The sequence below is a fragment of the Triturus cristatus genome, chromosome 3_1, assembly GCF_964204655.1.
Source record: "Triturus cristatus chromosome 3_1, aTriCri1.1, whole genome shotgun sequence".
In the NCBI taxonomy this organism is placed as follows: domain Eukaryota; kingdom Metazoa; phylum Chordata; class Amphibia; order Caudata; family Salamandridae; genus Triturus; species Triturus cristatus.
Window position 1 is genome coordinate 434497281 of NC_140583.1, and position 25980 is coordinate 434523260.

General features: G+C 41.3%; 1 protein-coding gene across 1 annotated transcript in view; it reads right to left on the reverse strand.

The window, feature by feature from the left end:
• FAM227B (family with sequence similarity 227 member B) overlaps positions 1 to 25980 on the reverse strand; it is a 3353280-nt gene that overhangs the window by 2175529 nt on the left and 1151771 nt on the right. Inside the window, exon 6 of the mRNA XM_085646151.1 lies at positions 19940 to 20038. Coding sequence (XP_085502277.1) covers positions 19940 to 20038 — 99 coding nt within the window. The remainder of the gene's footprint in view (positions 1 to 19939; positions 20039 to 25980) is intronic.

Genomic DNA, 25980 nt, shown 5'->3' on the forward strand with positions numbered 1-25980 from the left:
TTATGAGGGCTTTTCCGTACGCCATTGTAATTGGGCCCTAAGTCTTGTGTACCCGTCAATTACTCATTTGTTCACATAAATATGTGCATCAATAAGTATACACCCGTCCTGTATTGTATTTTCTAGTTAAAGTTTTGTTAAGATTGACTCATGTCCAGTTAAGGAATTAACGTGAATAACGACTCAATATAAGCTACTGGTTAGAGCTTATTAACTTTTAGAATGTTGGCATTTTCCTGCTCTATTTGATGCCTGTTCCTGGGTCACATGACAGTTGGCAGTTAGTCTTTGTATATTTCTCCCAGACAGCCACATCATATAGAGGGATTAAGTGTGCCTGAATGGGCCATCACTGGTAGGATGGGAGGGGTAGTGGTAGAGCTGGGAACAGCCCTGTTACAAATTATAGGTTGTAACCTGCCTTAAAAGAAAGAACTTCACACCAGTCCTTTGTGGCTGGAGACACGGCAGGGAGGCAGTTAATTCCAAGCACTTTAAAGGTAATCTCTAGAAACCTCTCCTACTTCAAAGCAGCACCAGGTATAAAAATAGGCACCTCAAACCCACTCTTCAGTTCACTTTCTGGACCTGCGGAAGTACTCTTTGAAGACTACCTGTTGATGTGTCCTGCTATGTACTTCAGGAGACTGCTTTGATGCACCTGGAAGGACTTCTCTATTACCTGAAGCCTGCTTGAACCCTCAGAGGCCTGACCTGCTTCTTGAGCCCTGTTTCACTGCTTGACCACAGAACTGCCATAGTGAATGCAAGGGATAGTTAGCTGGCCTCATGATTAGAGCCTTGGGGACAGAAAAGGCTACAACCATCTTGAACCCATACCTGGACCCAGCCTAAGTGAGTCCTGACCCTCCAAGTGGTGCATCTCCAGTCCTGGACCATTGGAAGTGGTGCTAAAGGTTCGCAGATAGTCAAAATCCAAAACTTGGGAACTTTTGGCTAAAAAGTGCTCTGAGAACTGAGATGAGACCGGGTCCTACCTGCTTGTTGATCCGCCCGAGGTGCATTGCCAGTTGACCTGGCTTTGCGGCAGCTCTCGCTCCGTTCTTCTTCACAGCAGCAAATCTTATTCAGCAGTTCTTTGCAGAAGGGGTGTTGGACTTGTTGAGCCTTTGTTGGATACAGCCTGCAGATTCGTCATGCTGGAGAAAATTTCAAATATTTCCAAATGTAGAAATCTTCACTTTGTCCAGCGGCCGCCGACAATGACTCCACCTCCTCGGACATCACCTGCAGCCTTGCCCTGCTGAACTTTACCTTCTCAGACATTTTTTGACTAAATGTCTTCAAAGTCTTGAAGGTAAGTGCAAACCGGGCCCAATCCACTCTTTGTATCCGTCCCGCGCTCCATCGCTGTCGGTCATAACTTTAGACTTTGCCCCGGTCTCGCACGGATACCTATCCGAGGTTGGCGCATTGATCTTTTAGGCTCTAGTTTTCATCTTAAACTTTAATTTCATAACTCTGGTTATACTGATTGGATTTTTTTCTTTTTGGTATTGAAGAATGTATTGAAAATTTACTTTTCAGATTTTTTCAGTGCTGTATTTTCATTTTATTACGGTTTGTATGTTACATAAATACTTTACACATTATCTCTAAGAAAAGCCTGGTTGCTTTTGGGCCAATCTACCAAAGGGTTTAGCGCAGGTTAATTTAGTGACTTTTGTGGTTCACTCTGACATGGATTGTAGCTGTTGCATGAGCAGGATTAACACCCCACTTGACCAGCAACCCAATTTCTCACATAAACCAATTTAGTCTACATTCACTGCTTGTATGGCTTTCTAGTTTTCTTTCAGTGATTTTTATGTAGTGTCTGTGGAGACATTAAACTATTAGGAAGATTAAGCATGTTTACGACTCATTTGGCCCAGAGGTAACAACGGAGAAAACAGATCAGTTTGTCAAAGTGTTGACAAGCGGACCGTTAACCTGCTTTCAACCAGTAACTCTGTCCGCGGTCATGCAGGAATTAGGATGCTGCAAGTCGGGCTCGCCGGACGACCCTTGCCCCCCCAAACTGTGGTGCACAATCGCGGATTTTGTGGCCCCTTCCCTACAACACGTTTGGAATACGTCCATTTCTTCGGGGGTCTTCCCAGATATATGGAAACATGCTACCCTCCTCCCACTAAAGAAAAAGCCTCATACAAGATAAAGCCATCCTGCCTCCGGGTCCATATATGTTTCTTATTGAAGAGTGGTCTAAGGAGGGACCGGCACTCCCATGTAAATGCGATACATATGGTGATGAGGTTCACTATGTCCTCTTCTCCTTCCCCGCAGAGTCGACAGGTTGCTGGCTTCATAGGGCGTAGCCACGGCGGCAAATGGTATGCAGATGGTAATAAGCCAAACAGAATCTCAGACATTCCTCTTTGGAGGTTTTAGAGAAGCTGGTGTGGAGGTATGCCTGAGGTGATGTTATGCTGTAGGTCTGAATGGTGAGCCAGCCATATACACATTCTGACAGGATGGCTTTATCTTGTATGATGGATTCTTTTTTAACAATGTTGTTTACTATTTTTTGAAGCTTGCATAGGTCCCTGGTGATTTCCAGAGGTGCCGTATCCCCAGCTGATCTAGTGCGGTGTCCAAATAATGTCTGGCTAGGCAGGTCTCTGTGGCTTGTAGTTCTTTCCACAGGTTGGCGTTTAGCAAATTGGGCTGCCCTCTTTTGATTTTATACCAGTTTTTAATAAATGCTCTTTTGCGGGACAGCTCTTGTCTTTGTAATCTGAATTCTAGCCTCATTTGTGTGGGTGATGTATATCCTAGTAATCCGTAGATCATTCGCAAAGCTTTTGCTATGGTGTCATTCAATGTTTCAGCATCTCTCCCTCTCATGGCTTCGCTTCTGTAGGCGATCGATGGTATTAGTTTTGCCTGTATCACCCTGGTTAAGGGGAGGAAACATGGTCCCAAGATCTTGTTTTTTAGGTTCCTTAGTGCCACTGCTGTCATTATTTCCCTCTTTTTTATGGCCTCTCGTTGAGCTGTGTAGTTGCCATTGTTATCAATAATAACCTCCAGATATTTGTAATCTTGTATGGCTTCCAACTTACATTTTGCCAGGAACCAGTTGTGCTTCACTTTTGTTTTGCGGTTGTTTACACTCATGACTTTTGTTTTTTCATGATTAATGCTGAGACTGTTGGCCTCTAAATTTCGTAATGTAATATCGAGCAAGCGTTGTAGGCCAATGGGAGTCCGGATAATGAGCACCAGGTCATCTGCGTAGAGTAGATTGGATAGCTGAAGGCCTCCTAGCTTAGGAGCATGTGAGGTACTTTTGTAAAGAAAGACTGATAGTTCTGCCATAAAAAGGTTAAAGAGTGTAGGGGCAAGCACATAGCCTTGTTTTAATCCTGAGGTTGTATAAATCTCCTTTGTTAGGTGTTCTCCTGCACCCAGTTTTACTTGCACCCAGGTGTTACTATGCAGAAGAATTCATTGTTTTAGGAGCAGCGATGGGATGTTCCGCCTTTTTAGGTTTTGCTACAATAGGTTTCTGTTTATGTGATCGAACTCCGAGCTGTAGTCAATGAAGCACCGGTACAGAGGTTGTTTTGTTACAAGAGCGGCATGTATCATTAATGAGAGGGCTAAGATGTTGGTGGTGGTACCCATGTTCTTGAAGAAGCCTGTTTGATTATATGTTATTGCTGCGGTTTCTGTGGCCCAGGCCTTTATTTCTTGAACAAGTACTCCTGCATAGTATTTGGCTTAATTATCCAGTAGAGCTACCAGCCGATAGCTTTTCGGGTCGTCCATATGGCCTTTTTTGTAAATGGGTGAAATGATCGAGCCCCTCCATGATGATGGTACTGTTGATGTCTGCAGAATTTATTCAAAGATCGGTTTTAAAGCTGGAGCCCAAGATTCCGGATCTTGTTTGAACAGTATGGGCGGGATCTCGTTTGGACCAGGGGCTCCCTTTCGCCTACCCTTGAGAATTCTTTTGCGGATTTGTGTGTTCGTAATTATAACATCCTGTTCCAGGGTTGTGTTGGAGTTGGTTTGGAACGGTCGTACTGCCAAGTTGGGCGAGGGGTTATTTGTACAAGTTCTGTCCGCAATCCTTTTTAAAGTGTGATTTGTGGAAGGTTGTTCATGCCTCTTCTGTAACGTATGAATTGATGCCCTGGCTCTGTGAATTGGCCAGAGTGTTGATCTTTTGCCAGATTTGCGCGCTGTTGTTATTTTTGATGTTATGCAGGAGTTTAGCCCAAAGAGACTCATCAGCTTCTTTTTTGACGCGGCAAATTAATCTCCTACAAGTGGCTAGTAACTGCCTCAGCTCTTGCAGCGCCGTGAAATCTTTCTTCAATGTCCAAAGTGTGCGATTTATCAATGCTTTTTGCTTTTTTAGTTGAGCGTTATTTCTGACTTTACGGTATGTTCGTTGGTTTTGTGGATGAGCCATTCTCCTGTTGTGGGTGTTTCCCTTTTTGGCTCCATAGCTGTTTCGTAGAGTATTTGTCAATGCCTCCCAGCTTCCTATTCTGTCAGGATCAGCTGCTTGTGCTTCTCCGAGAAGTTGCTTTGCGAGAGAAAAGAGGCCTTTTGGATCGTCTGTTCTGCATTTTACTCTTTTCTCGGGTTGGAGAGTCAACTTGATGATCGAACTGCATCTCCCAGATCATCCCCCCTTAACTTATGTTAAAAATAAGGGTTTATTACGGAAGTGGTCTACTCAAAATCCTGAATTTGTTTTACATCAGAATATAAAAACTAACTTAAGTCAAGTTCTGGACTGCCTGGAAGACAATTTAAATATCTCAAGTTATGATAACATCTTTCGAGGCAATAACTGAGACAATAAAGGTGCTATTAACTAAGAAACAAAATGTCAGACCACGGAGTACTAAAAGTTGGTTTAACAGCCAATGCACTCACTTCCATAATAAACTAATTAAGGCATTAAAAGTTAAACCCCAAAATATACCGGAGGAAAAACAGTCACGCCTTGAATACAAGCAGGCGTTAGAGAAATGCAAGCTAGAAATAAGGCAAGAAGCTTGGGAACAACTTCATGTGGCATGCCAGAGCAAAGACACTAGACTTTTTGGGCAAATTGTCAATCAGGAGTATTTTAATGGGACTAATAGTGGTAACATCGATGTAAAAATTATGTCCGAGACTTGGATAGATCAGTTTTCTGGCTTTTACAAAATTGGTAGTGATCTACATTTTAGTACTAATCTTCAATATAGGGCATCAACCTTGGCACCCCCAACATTAGACGAGGTGGACAGGGCTTTATCCCAGACTGTGAAGAACAAGGCCTCTGGCCCTGATGGTTTGCCTGCGGATTTGTTTTTAGCAAATATTCCCCTGTGGCTCCAGCTGCTAACAAATATTTTGCGATGCTACGTGCTCCAGGGTCCCCCTGATTCTTGGAAATCGGTAACAATAGTCCCCATTTTCAAAAAGGGAGACAGGTCGGACCCCAAATGTTACCAGCCCATATCTTTAATCGATAGTTCCTGTAAGATTATGGGTCGAGTGATATTAGAAAGGTTGGAGACCTGGGTAACAGAAAATGGGAAGTTTTCAGATATCCAATACAGATTCAGGAGAGGCCTGGGCAAGGTTGAACAGTGCCTCAAACTGCACATGGTCATAGGTAACTCTAGCCAAGCCTGGATCCCTACATCTTGGGGTAATGGACTTGATGTCCGCTTTTGACTGGGTGCCGAGAGGGAGACTCTGGGAGAAGATGTTGACCATGGGCATTGAACCGCCTATTGTACACTTTTTAGCAGCAATGCATCAGGGAGTGATGGGGAGAGTTCAATACGGAGCAGGTGGTGAACTCACTGCCCTAATAAAGATGGCTCGCGGGGTACGTCAGGGCTGTGTTCTTGCCCCTTTTCTATTTTGTTTATATATAAATGATCTAGAAAGTCATATTAAAAACGGGAATGTGGATGCTCCCCTGATAGGCCGTAGGTCCCTACCAGCATTATTATATGCAGATGATTGTGTTTTAATGTCCAGAACTGGGGTGAGGCTGCAGAGGCATTTAACTAGTTTTAATAATTTTATGCATAATCTTGGCCTAAAAAACGAATGAGGCGAAATCTCACATTATGGTGGTGGGTAAATCCCCCACGATTTTAAAGACATGTTTTGTGAATAATGAAAAATTGTCCTAACTGCCCACCTTTTCTTACTTAGGAATTCTCTTCGATCAAAAATGTTCTTATTCTCATTTAGTAGCGGCAAGGAGTAGGGGTTTCAACCAAAATGTAGAGGCTATTTTCAGATTTACTAAAAAATTAGGCTCCCAGCCCATAAAAGCCATCATAGATATCAATAAAGCCCGTACGTGTGCTGTTACTTTGTATGGTGCTGGAGTTTGGGGTTCTCGAAATATCACAGGCCTGCAGAGAGCTAAGAATACATTATTGAAACGATTGTTGACAGTCCCTAAAAGCACTGCTGCCACCATCTGTCATAGCGAACTTGGTGTGATCCCGCTGTCCTTTCGTATACAACTAGCACCTCTATTACTATGGGACAACATTTGGGCAAAAGAAGAAGCAGTTCTGAATCGCGCTGTTATTTTAGATTGTTTAAAATTGGATTGTGTAAAAAAAATCCCCTGGTTTACTTATATAAACGATTAGCTGGAGAAACTGGGATTGTCGGATTGCCTCGACAGCCCCGGAAACATAGCTAAAATATCAAGAGCGACGCTAAAAAGAGAATTTTTAACACACTCTTATTTGATTAGAGACAACCAAGAGATGGCAAAATAAAAGGGTTGTTGACCACTCACTGCTAGTTTGCACTCTAGGCACTGAGCTCTATCTCTCTTTTTATTTTAGCCGCGTTAAAATGTTTTATCTTATAAGGTTCAGGATGGGCATCTTCCACTAACTGGTTTCATATCCACGTGATGCGTATTGCGATGCCAAATTGGATTTGTGTCCATGTGATTCAGAGTCAGTCCAGAGCACCTTGCATTTTATGATTTTTTGTAAACTTTATATTAACCCAAGAAGTGCTTTTTTAAAACCACTGTTAAGAGTTCTAAATATAAGAAAGTGTTGGGCCGTGTTCCATTATCTTCTGCTTTTAAATTTTTAAAAGATTAATTTATTTGCCTAATGGGCTACAAGTATATTTCTTCCGCTGTTAGGCTCCGGAATATTTTTGGAAAATAATTTTACGTATATTTATTATGATTATGTGCTTAAGTATTAAGATCTTCTTATGTGGAACTAATTTATTACAATGATCAATTTTGTATATAGATGTTCACCTTTCTTATCCATTTATTATCTTGATTGAAATATTGCTGTGCCGAGGCATTATGCTCCTTGTCTGTGGACAAATTGCCCTAAGATACTGGCACTTGGATATTTGCAATTGTTATTGCCATGGAATCATTATTCATTGTTTGCATTTTACTAATTTTATTGTGTCATTTTCTCTGAAATGTTTTTATGATGCACTCTTTTATGGCTGGTATACAGCCGAATAATGATTTTGACTGACTGACTGACTCTTTTCTCGTTGGAAATAAATTCTAGGCAGTATTCATTTGCTGAGAGTGATTGAATTGTTAGTGGCACTGATTTCCTGGGGCAGATGATTGCTATAATCTAAAGTTCCAATGCAGTAGTCCTTTATTTTTGGGAACATGCAGCGAGAACAAAATGTGTAGTCTATTGTTGCACTTGCTACTGCATTATGAAATGTTGCTGTCTGTGGGCGACCTCCTGAAAATCTTCAGTTTAAAGCGCGAAAGCCCAGCTTCTCTAAAGGTCGCCAGATGCTTCTGAGCTGTTTTCGTGTATCTCCCGTCTGTGTTGTTATCTTGCGGTGTTACTTCGGATACAAATGGGTCCTCTTCCAGATGGTTGTCCTTGGCTCTGTTGCTGAGCATGTTTGGATTGAACTCCCCAGTGATGATCAAGCTGTTTGTTTTCTCCTCCGTTAGTATTTTCGCCAGTTCTTCCTTCAGTTGCTGGCTGCCTTTGATTTAATCGCACGGATGTAGTTAGAGATTTACAAGTACTATGTACTATCGCAAGTTTCAACGTGATCTGACTGACTATCAATTGTGTAGAGTTTATACTTTTGCACAAAAATATGATGATATAAACACTACAACCTCATCAACACCTACCAATATTTCGACTGAAACATCTGTTTCCTCAGAAGCAGAATCTGTAGAAAATCAAGCATCAACCAGTAATCCAGTAATACTCGTCCGAAAGTAAATTTTCGGGAGGAAGTTCAACGACATCGCCTGGGCAATGCCCAAGACAATCGTACCAGACCACAGAATCTCGTAACACCAAAATCAAATGGGTTGGTAGTACAAACCAGAGCAAGAAAGAAGGAACTTCACACCCTGAAATAACAACTAACAACCTGGTGATTAATTTGTCCTCCACCACATTGACTGACACACATAATAAAATCCTCAACAAAGGTCTATCTTTCTGTCCTACTGAACATTGGGATCTTGTCCAAACTAAGGTTGATCTTTTTAAATTTACTAGAAAATTGAAGTTACATTCCTTCTTTTCTGACAACCCTATACGGCATGCTACAATTCGCAATGGTGAACAAATGAGTGACCTAACTGCACAAGATCTGGAAAACATTAACCTCTTGACACACTTGTCATCAGATATTGCACCGGACAACTTGGAATCCTTGACGACTATTGCTGATGAATTAGAAATCGATATCTTTCATTCTAAACCTAATCCGCTTAAAAAGAAATCAAAATTCACACCAGGGTTAACAACTGGCAATTCAATAGATATGTTCTTAAAAATCGTGAATACAGATATGGATAAGGAATTTGAAAAATATCAGTCCAAACAGAAATATGTACAGAAAAACATCACGCCCGAAAGAAAGAAGAGCTCTGATGGAACTAAGACAGGATCCCAACCTAATAATAAAAGAAGCGGATAAAGGAGGGAACGTTGTTATACTTAATACATCGGATTATCTAGCAGAAGCTCATCGACAACTAGAAGACAGCACATGTTATAAGAAACTGGATCACAATCCCACAAAAGAAATCCAAGATAAATTACTTCTACTTCTAAATGGATGGTACGAAAAAGAACTTCTAACTCTAGAAGAAAAACAACTTTTATACATCAACAATCCAACTATCCCAACTCTCTATCTCTTACCTAAGGTGCACAAACCAGGCAGAAAATACCCAAAGGAAGACCCATAATTGCAGGCATTGACTCGATTTGTTCAAATGTGGGGGCTTTTATTGATGTTGAGTTGCAACCTCTAATGAGGGACCTTCCTTCTTTCATAAGGGATACCAAAGATATATTACAAAAACTAGAGAACATTCTTTGGCAAGAAGATTATATATTAACTGCAATTGATATTACAAGTCTCTACACTTCAAACACTCTGATGGTATAGCAGCAATGAGAAAATCTCTACAGACTAGATCTGCTCATCTAACTGCTAGAAAAACATGATCTTGGATATGCTGGAATTTTGCCTACTTAATAATTATTTCCTTTTTAATGGCAAGTTCTATTTACAACTCCAAGGTACTGCTATGGGGGCAAAATTTGCATCCCCATATGCCTGCCTCCTTATGGGGGAAGTGGAGCGATACTGGCAATGGAGCGAAAAGGCTGAAGATGTCACAAGCAATATAATCATGTGGGGCAGATACATTGATGATATGCTGTTAGTCTGGCAAGGATCAGAAAAACGTTTAAAATCATTCATCAACTTTCTGACCCCCAATCGGTGGGGTATTGACATTACCTACACTATCTCAAAAACTGAAATTGAATATTTGGATTTGTTAATCTATACTGAGAACAATAAACTGAATACCAAAATTCATAGAAAACCAACTTCTGCAAATTCCATTCTACATGCGACAAGCAGTCATCCTTGCCACACTATCACTAACATCCCAGCAGGTGAATATCATCGTGCCCGTTTGAACTGCAGTTCAAATAAAGAATATCAAACAAGTTCTAACAAAATCACTCAACGATTAAAACAACGAGGGTAGAAAGAACATGTCCTCAACAAAACTCAGAAACTATTTGCTGACACTGAAAGACAATCGCTGCTGCATAATAATCATGTGAGAGACCGAAAAGCAGTGATTCGTTTCAACTCCCAATATACTAATGGACATCATTACCTTCGGAAAATTCTCAACAAACACTGGCACCTTCTTAAAGACAATTTGACTGTATCTACTGCTCTTCATGAAAAACCATAACTTAGATTCTCTGGAAGTAAAAACTTGAGAGACATCCTCTGTCCATCGTTCTTGGAAATTAAACAAGAGCCTACCACTTTCTTGTAACAAACCAAGGGTTTCTTTACCTGCTCGAACTGCTCGATATGCAAATTGGGAAAGTCAAGAACGAAGGAAGTTACGGTTAATAGACACAAGTACAAAATCAATGACTTCATCAATTGTGAAAGCAGCAACGTGATCTACCTAACCTCTTGTCCATGAGAACGCTTCTATATTGGGAGCACCATCCGCCCATTAAAAATCCGTATTCAAGAACATTATCGTAACATCCATAAACTTGATACAAGACAACCCTTGGTAGATCACTTTCAAACACATCATTGCCACCAACAGACCTTCACCTTTCTCGGCCTAAAAAAATTGAAACATCACAAACGAGGTGGGACCTTGGAACACCGCCTCCGAAAAGAGGAAAGTGCCTTAATCATAGGCCTGGAAACTGTTGAAAGAGGACTAACTAAAGAACATGAGTGGCACCATTGGCTCTAAATCAATCACAAGATTTAAGGACCCGATGAGACATATCTCTATCATTAGAAATCCTAGAGGAGAAGAGCTCACAAATTAATATCTATTACTCTCCTGATTATGTGATGTTTGATTTGTTATTCAAAACAATGTATGTGCTGTACACTCCACTTGAAGAATATGGTTTTATCAACTAAACTCTTAGTAAAATCCAATTATCACATGTACATTTACAATCGAACTCAAGATAATGATTCAGCCAATGTAGCATTTATCCCATCTGACAGCAACAATTTAATAGCACACTAGAAAATATTTTAGGAAAACGCTTCAAATAAAGCACAGAATTTGCATACATAAAGATAAAATTGTCCTCAGATATTACATTTGCCTTCCAAAATTTGCCTTCTGCGATTAGAGACTAACCAGCTTTATTCTCTTGCCCTTTTCCTTGTTCGTAATTCCGTAGAAAAAGATTAACTTTGTCAGATAGGTGTCTTTTCCGACTGATCAACCATATTTACCTTAACAACTAGGCTAGAAGTTGCCTTTTTCTTGCCTATTACTATCGACCGTCTTCTTAATATTTGCCTTGTTATTGATACTGAAATCTGTCACGTAGCATTGTGTAGACTTCACCTCCAGGATTTCACTCTCTATCGTCAAAGCTATATTAAAGTATTTGAAGATATAAGCCGCTAACCTTATTATAAATTTGACGATTATCTTCAAATAAAACCGAGAGAGAATTCATCTGTATATAACCATGTGTTTGGCTATGTTTATGAGACTTCGATTCGATTCTTTACAACAGGGACGGCATTAGTATACTTAAGTATTTAGATCCTTTTCAATATGGCCACCACCTTAGCATCACTACTGACGTGGTCCTTCTTTAATTTCTGGTATCTCGAACTCACTGTACGTGACACCCTCAGCTTAGGATATGACCGTGGGCTGAATCTTAGGAGATTACCTCCGATAAACTATTAAATTCTGAATCCATGTGTTACAACCTATTTACAAAAGGAATGATGAAAACTGTATATTTATTTCTTTTACATTTCATCGTCCTCCGCGATAGTTTCTCTACGGAAAAAATTAAGGTTGCACTTACGGGTTAGGCACCACATGGACCATTTAAAATGGCTGATTTAAGACCCAACTATATCGGGATCCCCCTCTTCGACACGGACTTGTCCGAGGACTTTCTTCAACATTCTGAATGTAAGTCAACCTTGCATGCTCGGTTTCCAATGGGTTTACCCTTAGGCTAACTTTACCTTAATATTAGCGGTAAATGTTTTTTAAGAAACGAGAGCCCAACAAGTAAAAACTTCGATGTGCACTGCTTATTATGAGAGACTCGCATGTCTTTTTTTTTGTAGTTGATCAACCCTTCGTGGGCACTTATTAGAGGGACTGTTTGTAACGCTTAACAACGTTTGTTAATACGAACTTTAATACGCCCCGGGTTTAAAAACACAGCGGGTATAGCTTTTAAAGATCTCGGTACTCGGCATTACCTCCCTGTTTCTCTGTCTAAATTTGCCTTGGTTTGGGAACCTATTCTACTTACCTCTTAGCCAAATACATTGGATCACATTAAATTCTCCATTTAATAACATATGAGTCATTAAATAACATACATTCATGTATTGTTCCTTTGAAGTTTAGGTGACTAGCATAATTTTTGAACATATAATTATACATCTTGCTTTGTTTAGAACACCGTATACATCTTAAAGTTTGACTTTGGTAAAAGAGATGCACTATCCCTAAATAATATATTGCGATGCAGACTATGAGATTTCTATGATTACTAAAATCCCCATTAAATCAAACATTTGTTCCTTTTTAGAAATTGGATGTTAATACTTTTGAAATGAATTGAACTGCATAGGATCGCCAATTGAGCGCAAGACTATTGAACCTGTCTAGGTATTGCATGATAATAACTGCTTAGTTTTATAAATTTATGTCTATGCTCTGTTCTTGCATGATTCTAACCAACTATCTGACGCATGATTTTAACTGAATGCACCTTACTACATTTGTTTTTCTAAAGCTATTTGGTACTATGTTCCTCTAACATCTTGATACGTATACATAAATTCTTTATTAAACCTCTCGCTGAAGACATGTTACTATCAGCACCCGGACTAAATGCACGTTTCCTTTATTGGCCACGTTAGATCTCTATTCCGTCTAGAGAATATGTTCACTTCCACACATTTCACAAACTCGGTGATACGAATATGTTAGCTCTCCCTTCCTGTTATCTTTTTCCGACTCATGATGTATTTTAATAAAATTAGATTTTTCTCTCCGCTCCAATCTTTTTTCTTCCACGAGCACATGTTCTCACTTTTCACTCTTTGGGATCATTTATTTTTATCCTATACAGTACTTATTGTACTTTTCTCTTACAGCCTTGAGAAAGCCCTGGCCTTATCTGCCAAATAGGGCGAAACACGTGTCAGCTGTCCTTTCAATTCTCTAATAAAAAACTATTGTATAATCAAATCGAGTGTGGAATGGACTATTTGAACAGTGAATGAACATAAAAATGAAAACTTCTGGGATCACCATATTACGCTATAATATGGATTTACCCTTGGCTTACTAATTATTTGTTTGGAAGGAAGGAACACAGGACTCATATATATATCTTAACTTGTTACTGTGAAGCTCGAATGGTCCAGAGCTTTGAGTTAATTTCCTTCAATACTTTAGGAATTAATATCTAGACCCAGGTTCCCTGGACCTGCTGCCCAGTTTTGTCCTCTTGAGCTCAGTAAGTTGTTATTTTTGCTTATTTTTGGTCGGTCCACGGCCTCCCAGAACTGCCTTGCTTCTGGTGTCAGATCTGCGGCAGGCTGGGCCCGGTCCTGGGTTCTTAAGTTTATTGATTTCTTGTCATTATTCATGTGAGCCGATCCATCAGCTGACTTGTTTGTCATAACCTCTCTTATGTCGGAAAGGAGATTGTCTATTGCTGTCAGTAGTGTCGCCAGCTTGTCCACAATTGTTATGCAGGTGCAGCTGGTCTGTGTAAATTGTGTCTCTGATTAGAAAGTAGTCAGTGACAATGTGTATTCAATATTCATAGGTCACTGGGTGGAGAAGATCTATAACAAGTTCCAATCGCTGTATACGTCCACAGCATTTCGCCCCTTCGTGATTATTGGGTCATTGTTAGGACTGTAGGCTAATGAAGTAATCAGCGAGAAAAGAACTAGCAAAAAATCAGAGTAACATGTAATTTGGATATTGATGCTGCAAAAATTTGTTTTTTAGACACTTAGGGCATTGGTTAAGTGTCCAAAACTTTACTAATGCCACCTTGCAAGAATCTAAAAGAAAGAGCAACCGCAAAATTAGTCAATCGTGTCAATATGGTGATAAAGGTGAGTAAAAGTGAGTCCATAAGCAACCCAAACAAGCATTTACAATGCAATAGGTCTCGCATTTGCGCGAGTTTAAGCTATTGGCATTGTAAATGACAATGCCTTTTATTTATGTTTTAAAAACCAACATGTTAATAAAAGGCACTGCAATTTACAATGCCAATAGCTCAAACTCTCACAACTGCGAGACTTATTGCATTGCAAGTGCTTGTTATATTTCCCTGAGCAAAGAGCTATTTCTAAATGAACCTGTGTGCCTATAGAGTACCGTTGTATGGGGGTGAGAGTAGTGCCTTGCATTTACAATTTTTTAGAAACCCTGAGTTTCTTTCAAACAAAGCAAAGTGCCCCCTAATGTTAGCCGCCGATGACCTGAAGTCAAAGTAACGATGAATAGAGGAGGGAGCTATTCAGTGATGTAAACATTATCAAGTGTGATCAGAAACCAAAGTGTACCAAGAGTTATAATATTAGTTTTACTTATAAAGCGCACTGACACCGAAGGTTTCCTGGTGGAAGAAAAGCCCTGTAACTAAGACCCACGAGTGACAGCAGCCCTATGGAAAGACGAGAGTGTTCAGAGCTCATCCAAAATTCCCTGGTTTTCTGGAGCTTTGATATTCAGTCCCCAATGCTACTTTTATTAACAAAGGAGGCAGTGAGTCATCTCTGACTGGTCGAATAAAGCTGGGGCTGTAAAGTAACACACAAGAGGCGATTGGGTAATGAAGACATTGTTTTTAATTATTTGAATGGTCAATTAGAGCTTTGATACAAACACTTCAAAGAGCAAAAGAAAATTAGATACTGAAATATTTTTTGATTACGTTTTGTAATGTTTATGTGTTTTTGTGTTTTATGTTTAAATAAATAAAAAAGCAATAGCCTCTTGCTCCACATTAAAAACGAAATCTTAAAACTATCAACTATTGCATTTGCACTTTACATATTAATAATATCATAAGCGTAATGTTACTCCGATTCTATGTGTTGCACCTAAAGCACTTGCACTTTTAAACCTCTATTAATGTGTTGTACTAAAAAGAATGCCATAGATTTAATCATAGCCCTGAGTTTTACAATGCCATCTGATTATGAACTCCTCAAAATGTTTTATCTATTTTATAAGAGTAATTTTTTATTTCTATTTATTTCGTTGCAAAAGGGTCTTGCATTTAAAATATGATTATTAATATTACTCTAATGGTCTAGCGGTACCTTGAGAATGTATATGTTTTTATTATCTTGATGTGTGTTTTATTATTGTATATCTTTTATGATTTTTCAAACCAAAATAAAGATTAATTGAATTGAATTGAAATCTTAAAACAAATGTAAATCACAAAGGTGGCAAGCTTCCTGAGGTCAAAGAATAATTAAATAACTTGTTGCAGCAACAGGGTGCAAGATTCTCACTAGGGCAGTGTGAAGGGAAATAATGTTATAACAAATCATGTTACACAAATTCAGAAACTGCATCAGCGAAGCCAGGCAACATTTTCCCACTTTGCACATCTACACAGGAAGTGAACTGACTGCTACTAGGTGCATTTTCTGGTGGGATGAAGGCCCCATCTCTGGCATATCCAGAACCCATGGCAGCAAGGGAAGCTATGTGGATTAACTGTGAACCCATTGAGGTGTACAAACTTTGTAGGCTGTTATTCATATTTAAGAATATGCAGGAGGGAGGCATGCCAGTAATAAGGGAACATGATTATGGGAGCATCTTCTAAAATGTCGTATTACATGCGGTATGTTATTTTTTTTCAAGCGAATGCTTCTAGGTATTTTGCAATGTGTAACTTTATGTCTAATTATTGTATGGTTTTATTACAAAGCTGGATCCATAAAAAATATTGAATCTTGGCACATCGTGATGTAGATAATCTGTAGAGACAACACTGAGAGATGAGCGAGCAGTGGGACAGTCATGGCCTTTTTGAGTCCTGGTTCTGAAGAGGTTCATGGGCCACTGAGAAGCTGGGATTTGGTGAGCTACAGGCTACGTGGGAACAGCTCCAGTGCAGGAGGCAGTCAGTGTACTGGTGGCATCAAGGAACAGATGGACACAGTGTAGGTGTATGGACAGATGAAGGATAAGTATGGATGGCATCCATTCTTTTAATATATTAATGGAAGATCGAACACATTCGCCAAAGCACTAACAGGTCTAAATCATCAGCCAGGAAACCCCTGTTTAAGTCCAGAAATCAAACGATTGGTAAAATGCAATTCAGTAACGCGCATGAGAAACGGAATCCCGAAGAATACCTACCGTTTAAAGAAAAATGTAAAAGTCTTACACTTCAGTTTTTGTTTTTTACTTACAAGGTCCCAAAGGCGAGACCTATTGGCTGTGCCAGTGCTTGTTTTTGGTTTGAAAAAGAAAAACAAGACATTACAAGATCTTAAATGGTGGTTGTTTTAAAGCAGTCTCTTCCATTTAGAAAATTGAGGCACATTTTTAAATCCTTGTGAAGGTGTGGAGTTGTGCGTCTTTGTCCAGTCTTTGCATCCTGCTGGGTTGCACAGCTCCTCCCATGTCCTACAGTGGCTCACCTCGTGATGTGTGGTGCTACCAAGGGATAGGTACTCTTAGTGCAGCAGGTGCAGTGATACTGGGGTCCAGGGTGTCAGGGGCTCACTAGACAGCAATGATGGTTGTTTTTTGCATTATTACTCAAGCAGTGGGCAGTAAGAGAGTTTTCTCTGCTTGAATTATGGCCCAGGGCACAAGTGCAACGACACCGGGTTCCATAAGGATATTACCATTTTGTTAAGGAACCCATTTCCAGTTTGTGTAAGGGTAATTTAATGTCAATTTTATTTGTCGATGGAACGGGGCCCTTCGGCCTCTCATCTGATTGCTACGTGCTCAGATTGATCTTTGCAGCAGACCCTCGAGGCAGCGAAGGTTCTAGAAGGGAAAGGGCAATCTTTGCAAAAGCATTAGGACTCTCAGCTCTTGGAATTTCTGTGGAGCTGGGAAAGATAAGAATTTGAGCCATTGAATTATGTGGAATAAAAAACGGGACCCATAAACCCGAAGGAGTAATACAATTTTTATTAGGATGGTATTATCCGATTAATCCGGCGCAGCTTGAGGTGTACTTTTATTTGGTAGCGATTAGGTAAATTCATTAGTTTGTACACTGAGGGCTTGCTCGCTTTAACTCACAACCGAACGGTAACAATTCCAGGGAGAGGCAGCATATCTCACTAACACCTGTCAAAATAAACACATAGCTCTCGGGGGATCAGCCTGCCGACTTCACAAAGGGAATCTGGGGTCCGGAGAGCGAGTCTCCAGCTCAAGCGGCAAGGAGCCGAAACCTGGTTAACGGCTTTCAGAAAAGCGACTGAGGCCAGAGAGATCTCTCGCGGGAGGTGAAGTGAAAACACGCAATTCAGTTCTGGAAGAAATGTGTTCACGTTGCTGTAGCATGAGGCTGCCTACGTGTGCCCGATAGGTACTGGCTTCTTTGGGGGTTGTAGTTTAAATGGAGCCCTGGGACGGAGACGTGGGGGGCTGTGACCAAATCTGTATCAACAACGGTCACCAAGAGAGATTATAAAAGCGCGATGCCTCTTTGAAAGCCAAACTGTAGTGCATTTTTGGGGATGTATATAGACGGAGGTTCAGATATTAGCATGTTTGCTCGTGTGTATACTGCGTTCGTGTGGTGTAACTGTGCGCTACTATGTGTGACCACCCAGATGCGTTTGGTACGATTCCATAATAACATTTAAAACAAGCTTTTGCCACGCGGCTGCGGCCGCGAAAGTGAAAGTGATCGCGATTGCGATCGCGTGCTGCGGAGGAGAGACACATGGCGCTGCGCGCGTGCACGTTCACGTGCACTGAAGCTTTAGGCCACGGCAGCACTTTGAAAAGCCCGTATACAAAATGTCTCGGCCAGACCAGCGCATGCGCTGGATCAGGCGAGACCTAAAAAGTAGGCACATACTTGAGACTTGAGTAATTAACAAAAAACTATGCTGGGATGTAGGTTGATTGTATTAGAATAATTACAATTTAGAATTGAGCATGATTGTTAGTTATAAAATGAGAAACAGGAGCCAGTAAGGTGCCAGCAAAGTACCTGAAACATAAGTCAAAGGTCGGGAATTAGAGGATCAACGGCAGTCCATAAAGCAGCAGGAACAGAACTGCCAAACAGATCACAGTGCAGCTTGTCAGTAAAGAATGCTGTGTACAAGCGTCTACTAACCGGTCCGCAGCAGTCGTCACCAGAAGGACAATAAAAGAGGAGTTACCTTCCCCCACAGCGTTAGGGCCTATAGTAATGCAGTCACATTTGAAAATGGCTTCCATTCTGATTTATTTAACATCATTTGCATATCACCCCCACACAGTGGTTTTTTGACCTCTTCAATGACCTTTCCCTGCTTCCAGGTGGTTTTCAGAGTAGGGTAGCCCCGTTCTTCTTTAGTCCCTTTCACCAGGAAGATATCCACACATAAAGTAGTGCCCTTCAGTGCCAGAGAATACTATGGTAAGCTGTGCTTTTTTGAGCTCAAGAAAATATATTTTCCTTTAGACAATGATTTTTTCAATTGATGAAGGCATGGCACTTTCGAAAACGATAGCTTTCCAAAAACCATGACAAAATTAGAAGTGCAAAAGGCTGGCAGCCAACAGCAGAGCTATTGGGTTTGCCAATGCTTGTTTTTTAATGTTGTAATATTCTAACTCCTTGCCGCTCTGGTCAGAAATGCTGCAGTAGGCCTTTCATGTCTAGTACAGCCTGCTGCAGCTAATATTAACAAACTAAATAATGTATTTAAGAAACAAAATAGTGCACCAATTAATTTCATGCCTCGCGGGTGAATTAAAATGTTGTCATTCATATTAATGATAAAATACACATTTTAAAACAATCATCAGCGTCTCCCTGTGGAAAACAGGATTCAATTAAATGTGCTTTACATAGTACACATTACAATACCTGCCCAAAAACGAATTTCTCTTTAGTGACCACACCTATTCCAGTTAGGTATCTTTTCTTCGTTTCCAGTTTCCCTAATATCACCAGTAGAGCCATGGCAGGAGATCTAGGTTCTTCTCTTTGGAATAACCTGCCCCTGAAACTGCACAAGACTTTCACATGCCTTGATTCATAACTAACTGAAAACCTGTCTGTTCTGTTAGCATGCACTCCCTTTGGTCATCCATGGTTGTCCTAGTGCCATGATAATCACAACTATAAGAATACTCTACAAATACATACATTTAAAAAAAAATTACTATAATCAAAAGGGAAAATAGTATGAGCGTAAATATTCATATCTGTTTGGGCAGAGGGTAAAAACCACATTCCACCAGGTCAAAAGGACTTTTGTGTTATAGTCTAATGCATACTAGATCTTGTTTTGCTTTCAATGAACTTGACGCGTATGAAATTAGTGATATCTAGGCGAACAATTCAGGACTGGAATAACCCGAAGTGAGGTGGCCACCCTAACTGGGCATGCCTGTAGATCTTTCATAGGCCTGTGATCAACATCAGGGTACCAAATATACATGTTTAAAAGAAATATCGGACTTGAAAGTTTTGCTGAAGTATTTTGAATGTCATGTGTCCGCCTACTAGAGTTTCCAAATTGTTCAAACATCTAAAATACTATACCACCCCAAGTACTACCAAAACAGAATGGAAGAGCTGTATGTTCTTTGCAGGTTAATTGGAACACCATAAAACTTTAATTATTTTCCATTTACCTGAAACTTTTCAAGAAGAAACCACCAAAATGAATCTAGGAGAAGAGCAACTGAAGCTTCAGAAAGAAACATATTTTTCCAGAATTTCTTTATCTTCGTCTGTAATAAATAATATATGAACTATAAGAATCACTTTTCATTTGTATCAGGAAATAAAGTGCATGATGCACATACTTTCTCAGAGCTGACACGAAGATGAATGGCACATTTCGTGGTGGGTTACTACGCCGCTCGAGTTGAAGGTATATGTGAACAGTTCACAGGCAATATACACTTTAAACAGTTTGTGACACTTAAATAGTGCCTGACAAAGATTCCCTTATGTGCGCCTTTGCACGACAATCCTCTTGTAATGAAATGTACGTTTTCTAGGAGCTCCATAGAAGATGACAGTGCGTATTACTAATAGACTACTTGATGCCGCTAATGTCTTTTTTGTAGTGTTTAATAGACTACTTGATGCCGCGAATGTCTTTTTTTTGTGTGTTTTTTACTCGACCCGAAGGTATTGGAGCACTTTCCATGAGCACCAGTCACAAGGACACATTTTTTTTAATTTTTTTTTTTGAGAGGTATGGGGAGATTAAGTAATTTGCCCAGAATCACAGGATGAGGCTCGCGCCTGGTTCCCCAGCTCCAATGTCGGCAGTTCTCAGAGCCGGACTGGCCGTACCGGGCACCGGGCAATTACCTGGTGCACCGCAAGGGTGGGGCCGGTTTTCGGCCCCTGGGGGCCGCTTTTGATACAGGGACGTTTTGCAGCATAACTGCCCCTGGCAAAGAGCTCGGTTGCACCCCCAACCCCCGGGTAGGGGGTGGGGGGGGGGGGGCGAGCCCGACCGTATGGCCACATTCTCTCTTCAAATTATTTCACTTCATATATGTATAATTTTATAATAATCAGTCATGTGCGAGTATAACCTGTCCAAACAACATCTCAACTGTCTGCTTAATCAATCAATCAATCAGTTAGCATTTTTAGAGGGCAGCACTGTCAACCCAGGGGGAATCTGGGCGCTGGGGTGCAAGGTCTCCGTCGAAAAGCATGGTCTTGATGAAACGTAAGAAAAAAAGGGAAGAAATTAGCAGAAAAGGCAAAACAGAGGGGAAACAAGCAGGAAAGGCAAAACAGAGGGCAGAAAACTAGCAGAAAACGAAAACAGAGGGCAGAAAAAAGAGCATAAAAGGAAAAACAGAGCTGAAGAGGACAAAACATAGGGCAGACTAGGAGCAGACAAGGCAAAACGGAGGACAGAAAAACGAGCAGAAAAGGCAAAACAGAGGTTAGAAAAACGAGCAAAATATGGCAAAAACAGAGGACCAAAAAACAAGAAGAGAAAGCAAAACAGAGCAGGAAATGAGCAGAGGAGGCACATTACCTCATATATTAGACAAAGCACATTTGAAATGCAGCATTCGCTGCTTATAAATTATACTGTATATAACTACATATAAATTATGCACAATCTCTACTTCTCATTCATAATTTCAAAAGTGTACACTCCAACTTGCAACCTAAGACAGAACAGCTGCACACCTCCCTTTCCAAGTTCCAGACGCAACATCATTCTGACTCCACAAACCCTTACATCTTTCTCGTGTAAATTAGAAGGAAGCATATGTGGTCTTCCTCTTTAATAAATCTCTCTGTCTTGTTAACTCTAGGTTGTGTATATAACTACATATAAATGATGCATAATCTCTACTTCTCATTCATAATTTCAAGAGTGTACACTCCAACTTGCAACCTAAGACAGAACAGCTGCACACCTCCCTTTCCAAGTTCCAGACGCAACATCATTCTGACTCCACAAATCCTTACATCTTTCTCGTGTAAATGAGAAGGAAGCATATGTGGTCTTCCTCTTTAATAAATCTCTCTGTCTTGTTAACTCTAGGTTGGTTGTCTGTGATTGCATGGGCTTGGTATTTACCATGCTTCCACTGGAACTCAGCGGATAATGGCACAATGCTGAGGTAAAAGTAAAGGTGGAAAATAGATTTTGCTTACCTCCATAGAAAACCCCTTGTCCTATGCACAATAGATTGCCTTGAATAGAATACATTTCTGACACATACTTCTATATTCCCCATGTGTCAGATTGAATCCAGAAAATTTCACAGCACCACTTCTGCAAGCTGGAAGAAGGCTCCATGCAGCCCCACTGCTCATCAAAAGAGACAGAGCTGAGCCTCATATAAGTACCACCTCATGCGTTTTCTTTCTACGAATTCCAATACGCAGACCAGCTTCACTTTCAAAGACCAACTAAGAAAGTTTTACACTGTTCTAGGGAACTATGTCCCCCCAAAAACTACATGCTTCAAACACTGCTCCGACTGCAGTAAGTAGATGTTGGTTGCTGGCCCGTACAAGGTGTGTCCTGGGCTCTAGCAATGAGTCTTAGTCATGTGACAAGAGCACTCTTACGCGCCTGAAGGCAATCTGAGATTGAGAGGTGAAGCGCTAAATAACAAAATACTAGAGAAGTTTCCCTTCAAAGCATACTTCCCCTCTAAATCGCAGGCCTGGTCTCGGTGCCGGTCACAAGGTCACTCCTGTGGATGGCTGTAGGAAGCTGGCTCTGCCTATACTATACCAAAGTAAGATATAGTATGCACAGAGCCAAGTGGGTCTCAAGAGGTATAGCAGAGGCTAACTTAGATAATCACCAACCGCTCTTTTGGTGGTAGAGTGGTCGAGAAGTTAAGCTTATCGGGAAGTATGTTAGGCATTTATTGTATTCACGCAAACAAGAACTGATGGCACACATTCAGAGACTGAATCCAGACCAATTAGGTAAGTATAAAAAAGGTATACTTATATATTTTAGTTCTAGAGCCAAGCAGGACTTGGCACAGGTAAGTAGAATATGCTTAAAAATGCAAAACTTTACAAGAAAATGCAATTGTAGTTGAAATTGAAATTGTTGCTTTTAAAACAGTTTATAATACTTTGAAATTAGTTTTGCATTACTTTTCAGTTACTTTGGCTACTTGGGGTGATATGCCTAAATATCACACTATGGATCCTACAATACAAAGGTGAGTAAGACAATTTCAATTAAGTTCAAAGACAGTTCAACCCAGAGCATTTTTGGAGAAAGGAAATCACAACATGGGTTACTATAGAAGGAAAGAATGTTATCGGCTTGCAGGTAAGTAAACAACCTGCAAGAAAAGTTGCTTTGAGTTAGAACCAAGGTTCACAGAGCACTCAAGTTGCACCACAAGCAGCACTAGGAGGCCAGGTGCAGAGTGCAGGGGCTCAATGTTAGCCAATGGTGTGAAATGGCCTTTGGTCAGGGGATGCTCACGAGCAGGCCACTTGGTTGTGGGAGCAAAGCTTCAAGGGTTAGAATCAGCACTGCAGGGGCCAACAATTAGCACAAAAAGCGCAGCACCAGCGGCACAGAGACGCCCGGATGCAGGTTGCTAAGAAGACGTTGGGAACCCTGTTGGTTTCAACCGAGATCTCTGGTTCTAAAGAAGTGCTGCAGGCTCAGTCAAGGAGGATTCCTAAGGGATACCACTGGCATGAGAGGAAAGTTGGAGGGTTTAGGGATTCCTGGACACTCTCGGTAGGGCCTCCTGAGGCCGTGGGGTGTCGGGTGCTGGTGTGTTTTGGGTGTCGGGTGTTCTTACCAGCTATGGTTGCAGTCGGGGGGACCCAACAGGTTGGTGCTGCAGGCATCGGGTAGAAGGTCAAGGCAGGTAGTGGATCACCAGATCCAAGGTCAAGATTGCAGGGGAGGCCTCCTCGTTGTGTTGGGCCACTCAAACTTTGGCTGTGGGCGTCGAGTGCAGAGTGGTGCAGAACCACAAATTTGGCAGGATCCGGAGTCTGTGTGGGAGTCTGTGGTCAAGAAAATCCTGTACTCACAGGAGACAGAGTCTGTTTAGGAAAGGCAGGGCAGGTCCTCTGGGTTCTGGATGGCTGCTGGACATGCTGGGGTTTCGCTGGGTGGAGGTCAAATTTGGGACTGGCTGGTAGGGCTGGGGCCAAAGCAGTTGTTATACTATTCTTCCTCTTTCAGCATGGCTCTTCGGTTCTTCTTCTTTCTTCGTCTTCAATTTGAGCAGGCAAGTTTCAGGGCTGCCAATAAATACAAATTTAGGGTCGTTACAGGGGTGTGCAGGTTGGGACCAATAGGTCCCTTCCTTGGGATGAGTACACCACCTATTATGCCACCCTTCATTCGGAGGGGGGCATTAGCCACTCTCTGATGTTATGTCCCCTCATCTTCAACATGGAGGGGACTGAGATGTGTGCTTCACCTCGCCTCCACCACCTGAGGGGAGGGGTTGGCAAAGGTGGGCACATTTCTCTTCCTGTCTTGGTTTTGCCGCAGCTTCTCCTGGCCGATGTTGGGGTCCGAACTGGTGGGAGCCAGTTGCTGGGTGCAGCAAAAGGCAGGGTCAGCTAACAAAGGGGGCATGCCTTTGAAGCTTCCCCATTGCGGACCCATCCAATCCTGGGAGAGGAGGCATGACACCTCTGTCTAGGATGGGCTTTGTTTCTGGACCCAGAGAGCGGAGACTGATGAAGTGTACTGGAATTTTAAGGCAGTGTACAGGCGTCCTTAATGGAGATGCCCTATGATGGGTACAGATGCTTTTAAGAAAAAGACTATGCTGAAGAAAGGTTCAAATACAGCCAAGATCTTTTGGACTGTGGGCCTCAGTAATATAGAAGCAGAGGTTACTTCAGGAGGCTGGCCTGTAGTTAGTGGCAGTTATCCCAACTAGTGTTGCAGCAACCAGTTTAGTCTGTTTGGGAGCGGCAAACACAGAAAATGTGCACAGCAGCAGAAAGAACAGTTCTCCAGTTTTCCCTCCTGTGATGCAACCAAGAAGCTTTAGTTTGACCTTGATGCTCATGCCAGGCTGGTGGGGAGCAGGGTCCAGCATTTCCTCCCTGACTGGAGATCCAGTCCATTAGACAAATAAGTCTAACAGATAGTTCAAAGTTTTTTTTTCCTAGCCTTCATTTCCTCCCCAGCCTAATTATCCTCTACACCAGAACAAACTTTGGATGAGCACTCGCAAATCCTGATACACGAGGTACATCTTTTGCTCTCCAAAGCTGCCATCAAATGGGTGCCAGACTCTTTGAAAGGTATGGGATGTTATTTCCACTATTTTCTCATAAAAAGAATGGGGACCACAGGCCCCTTCTGGACCCCTGTTTGCTAAATACCTTTCTGCAGAATGGCAAATTCAAGATGCTCACATTGGCTCAGATTTTGACTGGTCTGGACCAGAAAGACTGGATAGTGTCCTTGGACTTGCATGACTTGTATTTTCATACACTTGTCCTGCAGACCTACAGGCATTATGAACTTTTTAAGTTGGACCAAGACCACTTATAGTTAGCTGTGCTCCCCTGTGGCCTTACCTCGGCTCCTTGGGTGTTCATAAACGTGAAAGCAGTGGTCCCTGCTCCATCTTCGAAGGCTGGGTGTACATATACTCTTGTAACTCAACTGGCTGTTAATGGCAGACTTGCCACAGAGAGTCGCGGACCACCTTCAGATGATATCCAGCCTCTGTGGAGTATCTAACATGAAGAGCGTTGCTGAAGCCAAGTACTTTGTTTTTCTGAGCATTGTATTTAAAATGTCTAGGCTTGAAGCTCGAACAGTTTTTTATGTCGTTTTACCCCCACCCATAATGCCCTAATTCTCCTGTCAATCTGACAGCAAACATTATCCAGCCTGTCTCATAAATGTACAGCCACAAACATATTTGCAGCCCCAGTTTGAATTCTAATGTGTGAACATACAGGCACTGCTAATTTCTCAAATGTGCTTCTGATTTGTATATGAAACATAGTAGAAAAAGCACCAGGTCCTTCAGCTACTTTACCTACTGCAAAACAAAATTAGTCATCATTCCAAGACCCTCAAAAATACCAGGAGATAAAACATCTCTGTAATAACCGACAAGATACCTCATGATTTTACCTCTCCATTCCATATTCCACAGAAGGAAATTAAGGATAACATGCAGTGCTATTTTTATCTCGAGGTATCCCAAGC